The sequence below is a fragment of the Oncorhynchus mykiss genome, chromosome 19, assembly GCF_013265735.2.
Source record: "Oncorhynchus mykiss isolate Arlee chromosome 19, USDA_OmykA_1.1, whole genome shotgun sequence".
Taxonomy (NCBI): Eukaryota; Metazoa; Chordata; class Actinopteri; order Salmoniformes; family Salmonidae; genus Oncorhynchus; species Oncorhynchus mykiss.
Window position 1 is genome coordinate 8,200,421 of NC_048583.1, and position 17,779 is coordinate 8,218,199.

Consider the following 17,779-nt stretch of genomic DNA (forward strand, 5'->3'; position numbering starts at 1 on the left):
TACGCTGCATTTTGGTCTACTCCTTATTCCACCAACGACAGCCGTTACAATATCAAAGGGAGAAACGGGTCCGTTTGTCGCCATATCAATAGTTACTATTCCCTAAACACTCCCGACGGTGTTCAGGGTATTTTAGATTCCTTAACTCCCGTCGATTATACACACAATCTATTAACTATTTTCTAAGATAGCACTACACACTTACCCAGATAATAATTAATTGGTCACGGCACTTAATACTTTGTATTAGAACCAATACCATAAATGTCTGCGAATCTATTACTGGAGAACACGGATTACTTAATACATCTAGAACATAGTTAGAACTCTCAAACTGTTTTGATCAAACAGAAAGACAACAAGAAAGATGGATTAACACATGTATATTTTAGATTCTATACTTTTCATTTACCCATACATGACCATTCATGATATCAATCAACATTCATGATATTCCTATCAAAATCACAGTTTTAACCATGTTTTCAGGCTACACAGTGTTCTGAACTAAGCTCATGAGACATTTATAAGTTACATTATTCTAGAATAAATAAGTATATATCATTAATTTAAAAGTAAAATGGATGTAGCAACTGCAGACAGTCCCTTTCAGGACATTTTTCTCCGTTCCCCTCTTTGCATAGTTACTGATCTTGGCCGTTATAGGTTAGTTATGGACCTCAGGTGGCTGCCCTGCACATGGCCCTAGTCTGCCTCTTGTCCCTCCTTTCACCATGGGTACACATTCCTGAAAACTATAGCACTATACATTATGCTTTAAACCTGTTCTGACAGTTAATTTCCTTGAAGATTAGAATCGTCCAACTTGTATCGCCAAGAAGATGTTCAGATAGTAATCCTGGATGATGACTGTGTGAACTGTCAAACAGATATGTCACATTTCTGCCTCGTACATAACTTGTTTCCTGATTGTAGGAGGGTGCGTTTAGATGAGTTAATGGAAAATGTTTCTTCAGTGAGGGTGTCTAATGCAAGTCAAGGTGTCCTTGGATTGATTGTTAACAAGAGGCATACCAAGCATTGTTTAAATAACTATGCTATGGTAAAATCTGAACATAGAAGTTCACACTGTTGAATTCAAGAATTTGAACATTCATATATTAAGTAAATGATAGGAAAGAAGCATAGAATCAAAGGAGAAAGAGACTGGGCCTCTGTAGAAAGACAGATAGCTGTGGAATGTGTTGGAATGGTTTGGGGGAAGGGAGTAGAGCAACGGTTGAGATAGTCGAGGCAGATGGACATTTTTATTTAACCAGGTAGGCTAGTTGAGAACAAGTTCTCATTTACAACTGCGACCTTGCCAAGATAAAGCATAGCAGTGTGAACAGACAACACAGAGTTACACATGGAGTAAACAATAAACAAGTCAATAACACAGTAGACATTTTTTTTAAAGAGTCTATATACATTGTGTGCAAAAGGCATGAGGAGGTAGGCGAATAATCACAATTTTGCAGATTAACACTGGAGTGATACATGATCAGATGGTAATGTGCAGGTAGAGATACTGGTGTGCAAAAGAGCAGAAAAGTAAATAAATAAAAACAGTATGGGGATGAGGTAGGTACATTGGGTGGGCTATTTACTGATGGACTATGTACAGCTGCAGCGATCGGTTAGCTGCTCAGATAGCAGATGTTTGAAGTTGGTGAGGGAGATAAAAGTCTCCAACTTCAGCGATTTTTGCAATTCGTTCCAGTCACAGACAGCAGAGAACTGGAAGGAAAGGCGGCCAAATGAGGTGTTGGCTTTAGGGATGATCAGTGAGATACACCTGCTGGAGCGCATGCTACAGGTGGGTGTTGCCATCGTGACCAGTGAACTGAGATAAGGCGGAGCCATTACCTAGCATGGGCTTGTAGATGACTTGGAGCCAGTGGGTCTGGCGACGAATATGTAGCAAGGGCCAGCCGACTAGAGCATACAGGTCGCAGTGGTGGGTGGTATAAGGTGCTTTAGTAACAAAACGGATGGCACTGTGATAAACTGCAACCAGTTTGCTGAGTAGAGTATTGGAAGCTATTTTGTAGATGACATCGCCGAAGTCAAGGATTGGTAGGAGAGTCAGTTTTACTAGGGTAAGTTTGGCAGCGTGAGTGAAATACTTATTTTCCACCATGATTAACAAATAAAATTAATTAAAAATCCTACAATGTGATTTTCTGGATTTTTTTTCTCATTTTGTCTGTCATAGTTGAAGTGTACCTATGATGAAAATTACAGGCCTCTCATCTTTTTAAGTGGGAGAACTTGCACAATTTGTGGCTGACTAAATACGTTTTTACCCCACTGTATACAGAGAAAAGTAGCCAGGAGGAAGGCATGGCCAGCCGTTGAGAAATGCTTGTTGAAGTTTTCGATTATCATGGATTTATCGGTGGTGACCGTGTTACCTAGCCTCAGTGCAGTGGGCAGCTGGGAGGAGGTGCTCTTGTTCTCCATGGACTTTACAGTGTCCCAGAACTTTTTGGAGTTAGAGCTACGGGATGCAAATTTCTGCTTGAAAAAGCTGGCCTTTGCTTGCCTGACTGACTGCGTGTATTGGTTCCTGACTTCCCTGAACAGTTGCATATCGCGGGGACTATTCGATGCTATTGCAGTCCGCCACAGGATGTTTTTGTGCTGGTCGAGGGCAGTCTGGTCTGGAGTGAACCAAGGGCTATATCTGTTCTTAGTACTGCATTTTTTGAACAGAGCATGCTTAACTAAGATGGTGAGGAAGTTACTTTTAAAGAATGACCAGGCATCCTCAACTGACGGGATGAGGTCAATATCCTTCCAGGATACCCGGGCCAGGTCGATTAGAAAGGCCTGCTCGCAGAAGTGTTTTAGGGAGCGTTTGAGAGTGATGAGGGGTGGTTGTGGTATACGATTCTGTGCTTCCAACTTTGTGGCAACAGTTTCGGGAAGGCGCTTTCCTGTTTCAACATGACAATGCCCCCGTGCACAAAGTGAGGTCAATACAGAAAGAATTTGTCGAGATCGGCGTGGAAGAACTTGACTGGCCTGCACAGGGCCCTTACCTCAACCCCATTGAACACCATCGGGATGAATTTGGAACTCCAACTGCAAGCCAGGTCAAATCGCCCAACATCAGGGCCCGACCTCACTAATGCTCTTCAGGCTGAATGGAAGCAAGTCCCCGCAGCAATGTTCCAACATCTAGTGGAAAGCCTTCCCAGAAGAGTGGAGGCTGTTATAGTAGCAACTCCATATTAATGCCCATGATTTTGGAATGAGATGTTCAATGAGCAGTTGTCCACATAATTTTGGTCATGTAATGTATATTGCCAATCTTATATTGTGACATTTAACAAGTGACAGTAAGGGATCATACCTTTCACCTGGATTCACCGGGTCAGTCTGTCACGAAAATAGCAGGTGTTCATAATCTTTAGTACACAGTGTAAACGCCTCATGATCTTAGTTCTATTGTCATTCCCCATAGAGACCCCCAAAATAAGCTTGTTTCGCTCCAATGTTTGCTTAGTTCTACGGTCGTAACCATAGAGAACCCAAAATATGAGCTTGTTTTGCTCCAATGTTAGCTTAGTTCTACTGTCATAACCATAGAGACTCAAAATATAAGCTTGTTTTGCTCCAATGTTTGCTTATTTCTACTGTCGATACCATAGAGACCCCAAAATATAAGCTTGTTTTGCTCCAATGTTTGCTTAGTTTTACTATCGTGCCCCGTAGAGACCCAAAATATAAGCTTGTTTTGCTCCAATGTTTGCTTAGTTCTACTGTCGTGCCCCGTAGAGACTCAAAATATAAGCTTGTTTTGATCCAATGTTATATTGATGCTTTGCTTGGGCAGTGCGCTACCCTAAAGGAGCAGAGCTTATAATCGCCAAGACTTGCATTATTCATTATTTAACCCTATGAGTCAATGTCCGTGCCCCCGTGGACATCTAATTAGCCTAATAATAATAAACATTCCCCATAAAAATCTGTCTATTCATCTTTTTTTGCATGGCCTGCCTCTCAATCCACCACATCCGCTGATGTCGGCCTTCCGCATCTGGCAGAACTACAGCGATGTTTGCCAGACCATTAGACATCTCACGAAAACGTGGCACACTATCTCACAGGCACACTCTATCAGTGTGCCTGTTAGACTAAATACATGAAACTGCAATTGTTCCCCTTTCTTTATTTCATAGATAATAACATTGTATATTTTAATGATATATTGACCACCGAACTGGAAATGTCCCCGGTTTTCATTTCAGAAATCTGGTCACCTTACTTTTGAGGCTGTAGGGACATGATAAGAATTCGTTTTTTTTCACAGAAAAGCAGGTTGATTTTGTTTAATTAATTATTATTTATTTATATTTTTTGATAGTTTGCATGATATTTGATTTATTTTTACCCACATGATTTCCGTTTTTGGGGGATTGTTCTTCACCTGCACAGTAGGTGGCAGAATACACATCAAATTGTTGCAAACTCCATTATACCATAGAAGATGCTCATGTGAAGCGGGAAGACGTTTTGTGTACTTAGTTTTTTCCTCGAAATAGGTTTAACTGCACTCTGCTTTACTCACCTTAACAAAATAAGATTTATAGTTTAATATTTTAACGAGAGAGTCATCTCAAGTCGCTTGCTGCTTGGCTGGATTAACAAAGGTTCCAGACGTTTCGGCAGCTAGCTTGGGTTTGTCGGATCGGGAGCTGGAGAGGACGGTTTGGTCTGAGGGAATTTGAGGGCTTCGTTGAATTGAATTATAAACAGCCTTGGAACTGTTGGTTTCAACGGGTTTCTGCAAAACCATGAGTAACAGTGGGGTTAGCCTAGTGTTTTTCTGAGCTCCAACGGCACCAACTAACATTTTCAGTTTACCACCCAGGTTTAGGTTTAGTCTTGTTTTAAAATTGTATGGTGTCATGTGTATTGCGGATTGAATGAAAGTGTATCGTTCATTATTTTCTATATAACCATTCTATCTGTAGGTAAGAACCCTGGTCTCTGTTTTTTCCCTAGCAAGTTAAGTCATACCAGGTTTATTATATACCGAGTGTCCGTTTCACCATACTTACTGGATCGATGTATCTAAGCCTGTGGTGAGAGGGTTACAGTGGTTTATAATACAGTATCTGAATTCATGCTTTCTTCCATTCCTGTGAGTCATTATGTCAAGGAGTTGATCTTCCTCTGCTTGCTTTAACTTTATCAGCACTACAGTGTAAAACTCTTGTTATTGTGGAGAGGATAAAAAATTATGTTTCCACCCCCATGCTTCACAGTAGGTATGGTGTTCTTTGGATGCAACTCAGCATTCTTTGTCCTCCAAACATGACGAGTTGAGTTTACCAAAAAGTTATATTTTGGTTTCATCTGACCATATGACATTCTCCCAATCTTCTTCTGGATCATTCAAATACTCTCTAGCAAACTTCAGATGGGCCTGGACATGTACTGGCTTAAGCAGGGGGACACGTCTGGCACTACAGGATTTGAGTCCCTGGCGGCGAAATGTGTTACTGATGGTAGGCTTTGTTACTTTGGTCCCAGCTCTCTGCAGGTCATTCACTAGGTCCCCCGTGTGGTTCTGGGATTTTTGCTCACCGTTCTTGTGATCATTTTGACCCCACGGGGTGAGATCTTGCGTGGAGCCCCAGATCGAGGGAGATTATCAGTGGTCTTGTATGTCTTCCATTTCCTAATAATTGCTCCCACAGTTGATTTCTTCAAACCAAGCTGCTTACCTATTGCAGATTCGGTCTTCCCAGCCTGGTGCAGGTCTACAATTTATGTTTCTGGTGTCCTTTGACAGCTCTTTGGTCTTGGCCATAGTGGAGTTTGGAGTGTGACTGTTTGAGGTTGTGGACAGGTGTCTTTTATACTGATAACAAATTCAAACAGGTGCCATGAATACAGGTAACGAGTGGAGGACAGAGGAGCCTCTTAAAGAAGAAGTTACAGGTCTGTGAGAGCCAGAAATCTTGCTTGTTTGTAGGTGACCAAATAATTATTTTCCACCATATTTTGCAAATAAATTAATTAAAAATCCTACAATGTGATTTTCTGGATTTATTTTCTCATTTTGTCTGTCATAGTTGAAGTGTACCTATGATGAAAATTACAGGCCTCTCTCATCTTTTTAAGTGGGAGAACTTGCACAATTGGTGGCTGACTAAATACTTTTTTTGCCCCACTGTATTTCTGGAGTTAAACTGAAGCTGCACTAACAAAAATGTATTTTCCCTGTCACTCCCTGACCTTATAGATCCTTTTTATGTCTCTATTTTGGTTTGGTCAGGGCGTGAACTGGGGTGGGCATTCTATGTTTTGTGTTCTATGTTTTCTATTTCTGTGTGTTTGGCCGGGTGTGGTTCTCAATCAGAGGCAGCTGTCTAGCGTTGTCTCTGATTGAGAACCATACTTAGGTAGCCTTGTCCCACCTGTGTTTTGTGGGGGGGGGGGGGTAAGTTTTCTGTTTTTGTGTCTGCACAAGACAGAACTGTTTAGTTTTCGTTGGTGTTCTCGGTTGTTTTTGTTAATCAGTGTTAAGTTCAAATAATAAAGATGCGCTTTGGTCCACTCCTTCCAACAGCTGTTTACATTCCCTTAGTACCCTCTGCTCCAGACCAGCTGACTGTTGACTCAGTAGACACCACATCAGCTGCTGTTAGCTGGAACCAGCCACCAGGATTGGACCAAACCCAACATCATTACCAGATCTCCTACCACTGTCCAGGGACAGAACCACACATCACTACCACGTCTTCACACGTCATCACACGTCATCACTCTCTCTGACCTGGAACCTGCTACTCAGTACTCTGTCACTGTTTGCACTGTGCTGGAAAATGGAAAGCAAAGTCAACTGGTGTCCACAACCTTCACCACAAGTAAGGAAGTACCATACTTAAGTATTGTGCCTGGTGTTACGTAATGAATGTGTTGTGATGTTCATGCTTGTTTCTGTTGCTGTGAGTCATTATGTCAAGGAGTTGATCTGCCTCTGATTGCTTTAACTTTATCAGCACTACAGTGTAAAACTCTTGTTATTGTGGAGAGGATTTATAATGAATTCAGAAAATATTCAGACACCTTGACTTTTCCCACATTTTGTTCTGTTACAACCTTATTCTAAAATGGAACAAATGTTTTTTCCTCGTCAATCTACACACAATACCCAATAATGACGAAGTGAAAACAGGATTAGAAATTGTTGCAAATATATAAAAAAGATACCTTATTTACATAAGTATTCAGATCCTTTGCTATGAGACTCGAAATTGAGCTCAGGTGCCATGAGGTCGAGGGAATTACATTTCTAACGCCAGTGGGACTTCGTGACAATGATCACAATGTCTCCAACGTACAGCGCTCCCGGAGCAATTAGGATGAAGTGCCTTGTTGAAGGGCACAACAGATTTTTCACCTTGTCTGCTCCGGTATTTAAACCAGCAACCGTTTGGTTACTGGCCCAACACTGTAACCTCAAGGCTACCTGCCTCTACCTTACCCCTACCTACAGTGCCCGTTAATATTGAGTTTACCTGCCTCTACCTTACCACTACATACAGTACCCTCTGTTAATGTAGAGGCAGGTAGCCTCAATATTAACAGAGGATACTGTAGGTAGGGGTAAGGTAGAGGCTGGTAGCCTCAATATTAACAGAGGATATCAGCCTCTACCGTACCCCTACCTACAGTACCCTCTGTTAATATTGAGGCTTCCTGCCTCTACCTTACACCTACCTACAGTACCCTCTGTTAATATTGAGACTACCTGCCTCTACCCTACCTACAGTATCCTCTGTTAATATTGAGGCTACCTGCCTCTACCCTACCTACAGTACTCTCTGTTAATATTGAGACTACCTGCCTCTACCCTACCTACAGTATCCTCTGTTAATATTGAGGCTACCTGCCTCTACCCTACCTACAGTATCCTCTGTTAATATTGAGGCTACCTGCCTCTACCCTACCTACAGTACCCTCTGTTAATATTGAGGCTACCTGCCTCTACCTTACCCCTACCTACAGTACCCTCTGTTAATATTGAGGCTACCTGTCTCTACCTTACCCCTACCTACAGTACCCTCTGTTAATATTGAGGCTACCTGCCTCTACCTTACCCCTACCTACAGTACCCTCTGTTAATATTGAGGCTACCTGTCTCTACCTTACCCCTACCTACAGTACCCTCTGTTAATATTGAGGCTACCTGCCTCTACCTTACCCCTACCTACAGGCACTCTGTTAATATTGAGTCTACCTTACCACTACATACTGGCCCAACACTCTAACCTAGAGGCTACCTGTCTCTACCTTACCCCTACCTACAGTATCCTCTGTTAATATTGAGCCTACCTGCCTCTACCTTACCCCTGCCTACAGTATCCTCTGTTAATATTGAGGCTACCTGTCTCTACCTTACCCCTACCTACAGTACCCTCTGTTAATATTGAGGCTACCTGTCTCTACCTTACCACTACCTACAGGCCCTCCGTAGTTATTGGGACAGTGAAGCATGTTTTCTTCTTATGGCTCAATACTCCAAAAGTTTGGATTTTAAATCATGACTATGGGGTTAAAGTCCAAATCGTCAGCTTTAATTTGAAGGTATTGTCATCCATATCGTGTTAGAAATAACAGCGTAATGAGTAATACAATTGTGAAAAGTTTAGTATTCTCAGAAAATCAGTCCCGGGATAGAAATCTACGTTTTTACATTGCATTTATTTTAGGGGGCAGGAGAATTAACGAGGAGGAAACTCAAATTAACTTTGAGCTCTTTAATTAAAATTCTTTCATTGCAAACAGTAACAATTATTTTCTATGCCACGAGAGGTAGCGGATCCGACCAAATAGGTTGTGGAATCCATCAGTCCAAAACTGAGAGCTGCCGGATCCTGTTCCTGCAGAATCCAGCTCAAATAAAACACTGATACAGTAAAACACATTACCAAAGATCTGACTTTAATAACTTGTTATTCAGAACATGTTCAGTGGTGGAAGAGACCCTACAGAGTTGCTGCAGTGTTTGTTCTACTGGCTGTCATCATTGGCCTGTGGGATTCCTGTAAGTCAACATTGTTTTTTACTAAAACATTTTTGTCAATGTTGTGACAGTTACACATTTTGATTGACTTTTCCCTTTTACAGATGCAACTTCAGAGCGAGACCAGCTACAGAATAGTCTAACTACCAGGACCACAGAGAGAGACCAGCTACAGACCAGTTACAACACCCCGACTAAAGAGAGAGACCAGCTACAGATCAGTTACAACACCCTGACTAAAGAGAGAGACCAGCTACAGAATCGTCTAAATACCAGGACCACAGAAAGAGACCAGCTACAGACCAGTTACAACACCCTGACTAAAGAGAGAGACCAGCTACAGACCAGTTACAACACCCTGACTATAGAGAGAGACCAGCTACAGAGTAGTCTAAATACCAGAACCACTGAAATAGACAAGTTGAAGAAGAGTCTGAACACTACAACTATGGAGCGTGACCAGCTACAGAAGGAGATAGAAAGACTGAACTGGGAGAACAAAGGTAAATGTGTACAAAGGGCCCACCTTTTTATTTGCTTCCTGATCCACAGTTTCTGTAGTTGACCTGTTATCTCACACAAGCATATTAAAGAAGTATTGTCAATGCTATCCATGACCATTAGGACCAGAAACAAATTAAATTGACTGGAGCTGTGTTGTGCCTTTTCGCTCAACACACGCCACGGGAGATCAGAGGTCATCAGAACTACCTAGAACTCAGATTGTATTATTTTTTTAGGGGGTAGGTCATTTTTAATGTTGCAGATTGTGGCTTCCTTCAATGTGGAGCGGCAGGGTAGGGGCAGCAGGGTAGCCTAGTGGTTAGATTGTTGGACTAGTAACCGAAAGGTTGGAAGATCGAATCCCCGAGCTGACAAGGTAGATTTCTGTCGTTCTGCCCCTGAACAAGGCAGTTAACCCACTGTTCCTAGGCTGTCATTGTAAATAAGAATTTGTTCTTAACTGACTTGCCTAGTTAAATAATTATATATAAAAACATGTAATTGTCTGCACCATTTCCAATCCCCCATTTATATTGTCTGTAAAGGGTTTTTCTTTATTTGTATTATTTTCTACATCGTAGAATAATAGTGAAGACATCAAAACTATGAAATAACACGTGGAATCACATAGTAACCAAAAAAGTGTTAAACAAATCTAAATATATTTTATATTTGAGATTCTTCAAATAGCAACCCTTTGCCTTGATGACAGCTTTTCACACTTGGCATTCTCTCAACCAGCTTCATGAGGTAGTCACCTGGAATGCATTTCAGTTAACAGGTGTGCCTTCTTAAAAGTTCATTTGTGGAATGTCTTTCCTTAATGTGTTTGAGCCCATCAGTTGTGTTGTGACAAGGTAGGGGTGGTATACAGAAGATAGCCCTATTTGGTAAAATACCAAGTCCACATTATGGCAAGAACAGCTCAAATATGCAAAGAGATACCACATTCCATCATTACTTGAAAGAATCTCAAATATAAAATATATTTTGATTTGTTCAATACCATGTGTTATTTCATAGTGTTGATGTCTTCACTGTTATTCTACAATGTAGAAAATAGTAAAACTAAAGAAAAACCCTTGAATGAGTAGGTGTGCCCAAACTTTTGACTGGTAGTATATATATTTAAAAATATATATTTTACTTATTAATTCCACTAACCCTACCGCCCGTCCCTTAATTGTTGTAAACCAACTGAAAACAACACTGAGGCTTCTACTTCCAGCTTGTGCATACTATATACATATTATGGACTGAGCATATTTTACAATAATTATATTTTGCTTGTTTTTAGTCCCATCCTTCAGCTCCACTCAACCCCTCCCATCTATATCTGAACACCATCCAGTTTTCATTCATATTTGTCATATTTTTCAACTGTGCTGTGACGTTTCACAAACATCTGGAACCTTTCTAGTCTCCCAGATTCCACATATTGTAACAAAGTAAAAATGTTTTGCTAGGAGTATTATTATAATATTGATGGATTGACTATGGCTTCTTAAAATCACCCAGCAGTGCTATCTGCAGAGTTAGCTCCGGGTAAATGTGGCAATTCTCCAGTCATTCCTGAACCTGCGACCAAAAACAAGCTACATATGGACAGTACCAAAAGAATTGATCTAATGATTCTTTCTCTAAGCAGCTAAATCTGTGGAGCTGGGATGGTTGTATCCCCTCCATATACAATGCATTCAGAAAGTATTCAGACCCCTTCACTTTTTCCACATTTTATTAAGTTACAGCCTTATTCTAAATTGGATTTTAGAATGGCTATCCTCATCAATCTACACACAATACCCCACGATGACAAAGCGAAACAGTTTTTTGGGGGGTGTGCAAGTTGAATAAAAAACAGATACCTTGTTTACTTAACGTCTGAAGTGTGGGACCTTTTTCTTGTTACATTTTCACCTAAAATGACATTCCCAAATCTAACTGCCTGTAGCTCAGGACTTGAACAAGGATATGCATGTTCTTGATACCATTTGTAAGGAAACACTTTGAAGTTTGTGGAAATGTGAAATTAATGTAGGATAATATAACACATTAGATCTGGTAAAAGACAATATGTTTGTTTTTTCCATCTTTTATAATGCAAAGAAAGGCAAATATATGACTACGGAATTTAGATTTTGTCCACTAGATGGCAGCAGTATATGTGCAAAGTTTTAGACTAATCCAATGAACCATTGCATTTCTGTTCAAAATGTTGTATCAAGACTGCCCAAATGTGCCTAATTGGTTTATGAATACATTTAAGTTCATAACTGTTCACTCTCCTCAAACAATAGCATGGTATTATTCAGGACCTCAGAATGGGGGCGAAAGTTCACCTTCCAACAGGACAACGACCCTAAGCACACAGTCTAGAAAACACAGGAGTGGCTACGGGACAAGTCTCTGAATGTCCTTGAGTGGCCCAGCCAGAGCACGGACTTAAACCCGATCCAACATCTCTGGAGAGACCTGAAAATAGCTTTGCAGCGACACTCCCCATCCAACCTGACAGAGCTTGAGAGGATCTGCAGAGAAGAATGGAAGAAACTCTCCAAATACAGGTGTGCCATGCTTGTAGCGTCATACCCAAGAAGACCTCAAGGCTGTAATCACTGCCGAATGTGCTTCAGCAAAGTACTGAGTAAACTGTCTTAATACTTATGTAAATGTTGCAAAAATGCAAAAATGTTTTTGCTTTGTCATTATGGGGTATTGTGTGTGGATTGATGACGGGGGATTTATTTTTTTACATTTAACACTTTCTGAATGCACTGTATATAACCTTCTATTGGTTGCAAGAATGGTGTGTAATAATTTAAACTTTAAAACCTTTTTTTAATCCAGGGTCGTTTTGTGTATCAGTTCATAAACCATGTACCATGGAATAGGTACATGGAAAATCTCTTCCCCAACGTTGGTTTTCATTTAGAGTAGAACAGACATTTCCATATATTTTTGTTAGCTGCATGTGTAACAACTCTACCAGTCCTATTTCTAGAACGTAGAAAGATTATAACGCTTTATATAAAAAATAAAAAATAACATTTTTTAAAAATCAATTAGTATATTTGAGTTTAACCATAATATTTGGAATAAACTGAAATTGCAACCAACTTTTTATGGCTTGTTTTAAAAATAGCGATATTTTGGATATCATTTCATTTTAAAATAACCAAAAGTGAGAGGTTGTAATGTAATGCCATTCTTGAACATGGGGTGAGACATTTTTACTAATTTGCTGGAGAACCACTTCAGATTTAAGTATAACTTTAGTATGACTGAAGCCTTTAGTGAGAGGTTTAATTGAAACTTCTAGGGTCCTGTCCTGAAGGATGGAGAAGGTTTGGCTGCAGCTGTTACTACCTCTCTACTGAGAGGAAATCCTGGGAGGAGAGTAGACAGGACTGTCTGGAGAGAGGAGCAGATCTGGTGATCATTAACAGTGAAGAGGAACAGGTGAGAGACAGAGAGAGATACTCTATTTATTAGTCCATCATGTGATAGTAACAATGCTTTTTCTGTTCCTCAACAGACATTCATCAATGGGTTTAAATCAGTCAGTTATGTCTGGATTGGTCTGACTGACTCTGTTACTGAGGGGACCTGGAAATGGGTGGACGGCACCCCACTGACCACCCCAAGGTAAGAGACTACTGATCTAATAACACTGACCACCCCAAGGTAAGAGACTACTGATCTAATAACACTGACCACAGTGGAAGGAGTAGGACGGATTATCTGTGTTGTTCATACTCTAGGTTCTGAGAGAGTGGTCAGCCTAACTGTGTTGTTCATACTCTTTCTGAGAGAGTGGTCAGTCTAACTCTGTGTTGTTCATACTCTAGGTTCTGAGAGAGAGGTCAGTCTAACTGTGTTGTTCATACTCTAGGTTCTGAGAGAGAGGTCAGTCTAACTCTGTGTTGTTCATACTCTAGGTTCTGAGAGAGAGGTCAGTCTAACTCTGTGTTGTTCATACTCTAGGTTCTGAGAGAGAGGTCAATCTAACTCTGTGTTGTTCATACTCTAGGTTCTGAGAGAGTGGTCAGCCTAACTCTGTTGTTCATACTCTAGGTTCTGAGAGAGTGGTCAGTCTAACTATGTTGTTTCTACTGCAGGTATTGGTGGAGTGGAGAGCCTGGTGGTGGTACGTACCAGAACTGTGGGGAAATCTATTACATATCGTCAGGCCAAGGAGTATGGAGGGATTTGGGATGTTCGTTTTCACAAGAATGGATCTGTGAGAAATAGGCTTCTCATAGGTACTTTTAATGAACTCTCTACTGTATGTTAATGATGCTCTGTAGACTGGTGTGATTTGATAGAATGGTACTCTGAACTTCAGGTAGGAGAGAAACAAATGTTCACATTCAGACAGACACACACACACAAGAAGACACTGATCTGAACCTGAGTCTCCCACAGGAGAAACCAACTTCTTCATTAGATAAGGAGGTAATCCTCTTGGGCCGAGAGCTGACACTGATTTTTGAAGTCGCAGGTTGGGCTGCCGCATCACGTGACCAGGAGCAACATGACTGACTACTGTCTGCTGCACAAGCTGACACACAATCATGTATTCATACTGTATGTCAAAAAGTGTGAATAAATAGGGGCATAACATCTGTAATCTAGAAGGACAAGACATCTCCCTGCCTCTTTAGGACAGTGAATTTTACAGTGTACATTTTAAAGGTCTACTCCTAAACTTGAAGAAAGAAAAACTGGTGTCAATAAGACATTGTGCCTTTTAAGACAGAGTGAATGTTACTATTTACATTTGAACTCATATCTTGTTCACTTCCTGTTTGTGGTGACAACACCAGAATGAAGGGTTGGATCATAACCATCAGTTATCAAAACAGTGTCTAAGGTTTTGCAACAAACAGGTCACGACCCCTGGTGACCTTTAATACAGGTAGTGATTAGATTCAACTGTTTTGAAAAGCAGATATTATTTAGCAAGTGAATGTAGTTGTTTAATGGTTGTATTATATTTCAGAGGGAGAGACAGAATCCCAAATGATACCCTATCCCCTTTGTATTGCATTCCTTTTGGTGAGTAGTGCACTATAAAGGGAATGGGGTGTCATTTGGGATTCTCTCACAGCCAGAGAGTTAGGCCGAATACAGGGAGAGACAGTTTACGCACGACTCACCATGGCCCAATGGAGGCCCGTTGAGGCTCTTCAGTTGGCCATCCCAAGATCTCAACAAAATCACAACAAGGAAAACAAAAAGACTATCCAAACCAACCTGGTTGGGAGTCTACTTTCATATAGCTTCTCTGATCAGTAATTACCTGTCAATCATCCATGCCTGAGAGCAACAGGGTTGGGAGGCTACTTTCATATAGCTTCTCTGATCAGTAATTACCTGTCAATCATCCATGCCTGAGAGCAACAGGGTTGGGAGGCTACTTTCATATAGCTTCTCTGATCAGTAATTACCTGTCAATCATCCATGCCTGAGAGCAACAGGGTTGGGATCAATTCCATTTAAAAAAGGAAACGCCACATGTACGTTTAAACATTTCTTAGAAAAGATTACAATGCATAGTCTTGGAGGTTGGCAGTGAGCTACCCTGAAGGAGCAGATCCTGAGTGAAGTGTCACATTCAGTTAATAATATAGAACTGTTCTGTAGAATAGACCACATGTAAGTACAGTGTGAATCCAATTGGCACAATATCTGCTGATGCGATCAAATGATGTCACCACACTCAGGTTTCTTTCATGAACTGGCTTCGCTTCATATCCATTCAGTCAATTCAAGAAATAAACAGAAATTCCTATTTAACATTGTTTCTCATAGACAACTCCAACTTCCAATTTCAACATTCTCATTACATAGACAAGCTTTGAGGAAAATGTATTTCAGTTTATTCACTGTATTGAAATGGAATTGACCCTAAACCTGGTGCGAAATCACTTTCTTAAAGGTCCAGTCCAACAAGAACTTGGCCCTGGCTGCTGCTGCCCCCTAGTGGTAGGATGTGAGACGTGGAAATAGACTTGATTTGTCCCAATCTCTCTTCCCACGACAAGTTTAAAAGCATTGGATTGGTTTAGGCATAGGCCATGGAACAAGTTTCCATACCTGGCATTTTCTTTCCAATTTGACATTTTATTTCACCTTTATTTAACCAGGTAGGCCAGTTGAGAACAAGTTCAAATTTACAACTGCGACCTGGCCAAGATAAAGCAAAGCAGTGCGACACAAACAACAACACAGAGTTACACATGGAGTAAAACAAACATACAGTCAATAACACAATAGAAAAGTCTATATGCAGTGTGCGCAAATTAGGTTTCCAAGAAGGGAAGTGAACACGTGCACACTACAGGAGAAGGGAGATATTGGCCCGCAACTTGTCGCATAATCCACATATCTACCTCCATTCCTAACATTATTACACTGCGTCTCATACTAAATGTTGATTTTTTATGACAATTACAAAATGCAGAAAAATGGTTTGAAAGCATTTCTGTTGTGAAATGTTAACTAAAAAAGTAGACTCAGCAATATGACGTAGATGCAGAAAGTAAACCGCATAGTGGGTCAATTTCAACAACAACTAAGAGCGTTCTTCTCTGCTGTTTTGGTGCCCTGGATACCACACTTTAAACAGCGTGATGCGAACCTGTGCACATGCGCAGATACTGTGTGTGACTGCGAAGTGTTGCATCTCGTTAATCTCAATATCTCCGGTGCGGCCCGTGGCATCGTCATTTCACGGAGTCTACCTGGATGTGTTATATTTTCCTTGCGCCAAAATGACAGGTATATTTATCAATGGCTTGAGCAGGGAGGTCTAGATTGGACTTCAGCCATACAGAGGGAGTTTGGGAGTGGGTTGATGGCACCAGTGGTGTAAAAAGTACCCAATTATCATACTTGAGTAAAAGTAAAGATACCTTAATAGAAAATGACTCAAATAAAAGTACTCCAGTAAAATACTACTTGAATAAAAGTCAAAAAGTATTTGGTTTTGAATATAATTAAGTATCAAAAGTAAATGTATAAATAGTGGGTTGATGGGACACCTCATCTTATGGAGTTGTGTTGGATATACATTTCAAGTTTTAAGCAGTTTGTTTTTATTTGTAATTAAACTGGCATATCAGAAATGTATGTAATGTAGTGCACTAAATATATAATAGAAGTTAGCAGGTGTTATATTAGTGGTGAAGAATACATGTACACCATTGTGTAATGTATTGTAGTGAATGTGGGGACTAGTCCCTCATCCAGCAACTGTCAACCCAACACCTTAGTCGTTACACCAAGAGATATGAAACCATTGAAGAGGTTGCTAGGTGTTGGGTTAAGGTCACTATAGTATAAACTCAGTATATACCAGGTTATGAGGTTGCTAGGTGTTGGGTTAAGGTCACTACAGTATAAACTCAGTATATACCAGGTTATGAGGTTGCTACAGTAGGTGATGGGTTAAGGTCACTACAGTATAAACTCAGTATAGACCAGGTTATGAGGTTGCTACAGTAGGTGATGGGTTAAGGTCACTATAGTATAAACTCAGTATAGACCAGGTTATGAGGTTGCTAGGTGTTGGGTTAAGGTCACTACAGTATAAACTCTGTATAGACCAGGTTATGAGGTTGCTAGGTGTTGGGTTAAGGTCACTACAGTATAAACTCAGTATAGACCAGGTTATGAGGTTGCTACAGTAGGTGTTGGGTTAAGGTCACTATAGAATAAACTCATTATAGACCAGGTTATGAGGTTGCTACAGTAGGTGTTGGGTTAAGGTCACTACAGTATAAACTCAGTATAAACCAGGTTATGAGGTTGATAGGTGTTGGGTTAAGGTCACTATAGTATAAACTCAGTATAGACCAGGTTATGAGGTTGCTAGGTGATGGGTTAAGGTCACTACAGTATAGACCAGGTTATGAGGTTGCTACAGTAGGTGTTGGGTTAAGGTCACTACAGTATAAACTCAGTATAGACCAGGTTATGAGGTTGGTAGGTGTTGGGTTAAGGTCACTACAGTATAAACTCAGTATAGACCAGGTTATGAGGTTGCTAGGCGTTGGATTAAGGACACTACAGTATAAACCAGGTTATGGGGACTGTTCGGTAATTAGTCAAATCCTATGTTATTGGGACAGAAAAAGTAATGATCTGTAGTCAATGTATAATAAACATTGTATTGTTAAAACATGTTTATTGTGTTAATAACGAACACAGTGTGCTGCAATC

The 17,779-nt window shown here is 40.5% G+C and overlaps 1 protein-coding gene across 1 annotated transcript; it reads left to right on the top strand.

The window, feature by feature from the left end:
- Positions 1 to 4,031: 4,031 nt before the first annotated feature.
- LOC110511263 (asialoglycoprotein receptor 2) lies at positions 4,032 to 17,153 on the top strand. Its single transcript, XM_036955473.1, has 8 exons — positions 4,032 to 4,139; positions 6,647 to 6,887; positions 8,987 to 9,070; positions 9,154 to 9,552; positions 12,873 to 13,012; positions 13,089 to 13,198; positions 13,672 to 16,885; positions 17,076 to 17,153. Exons 1-7 carry the CDS (start codon positions 4,032 to 4,034, stop codon positions 13,802 to 13,804), a joined length of 1,215 nt encoding a protein of 404 aa, XP_036811368.1. The 3' UTR covers positions 13,805 to 16,885; positions 17,076 to 17,153.
- The last annotated feature ends 626 nt before the right edge of the window (positions 17,154 to 17,779 follow it).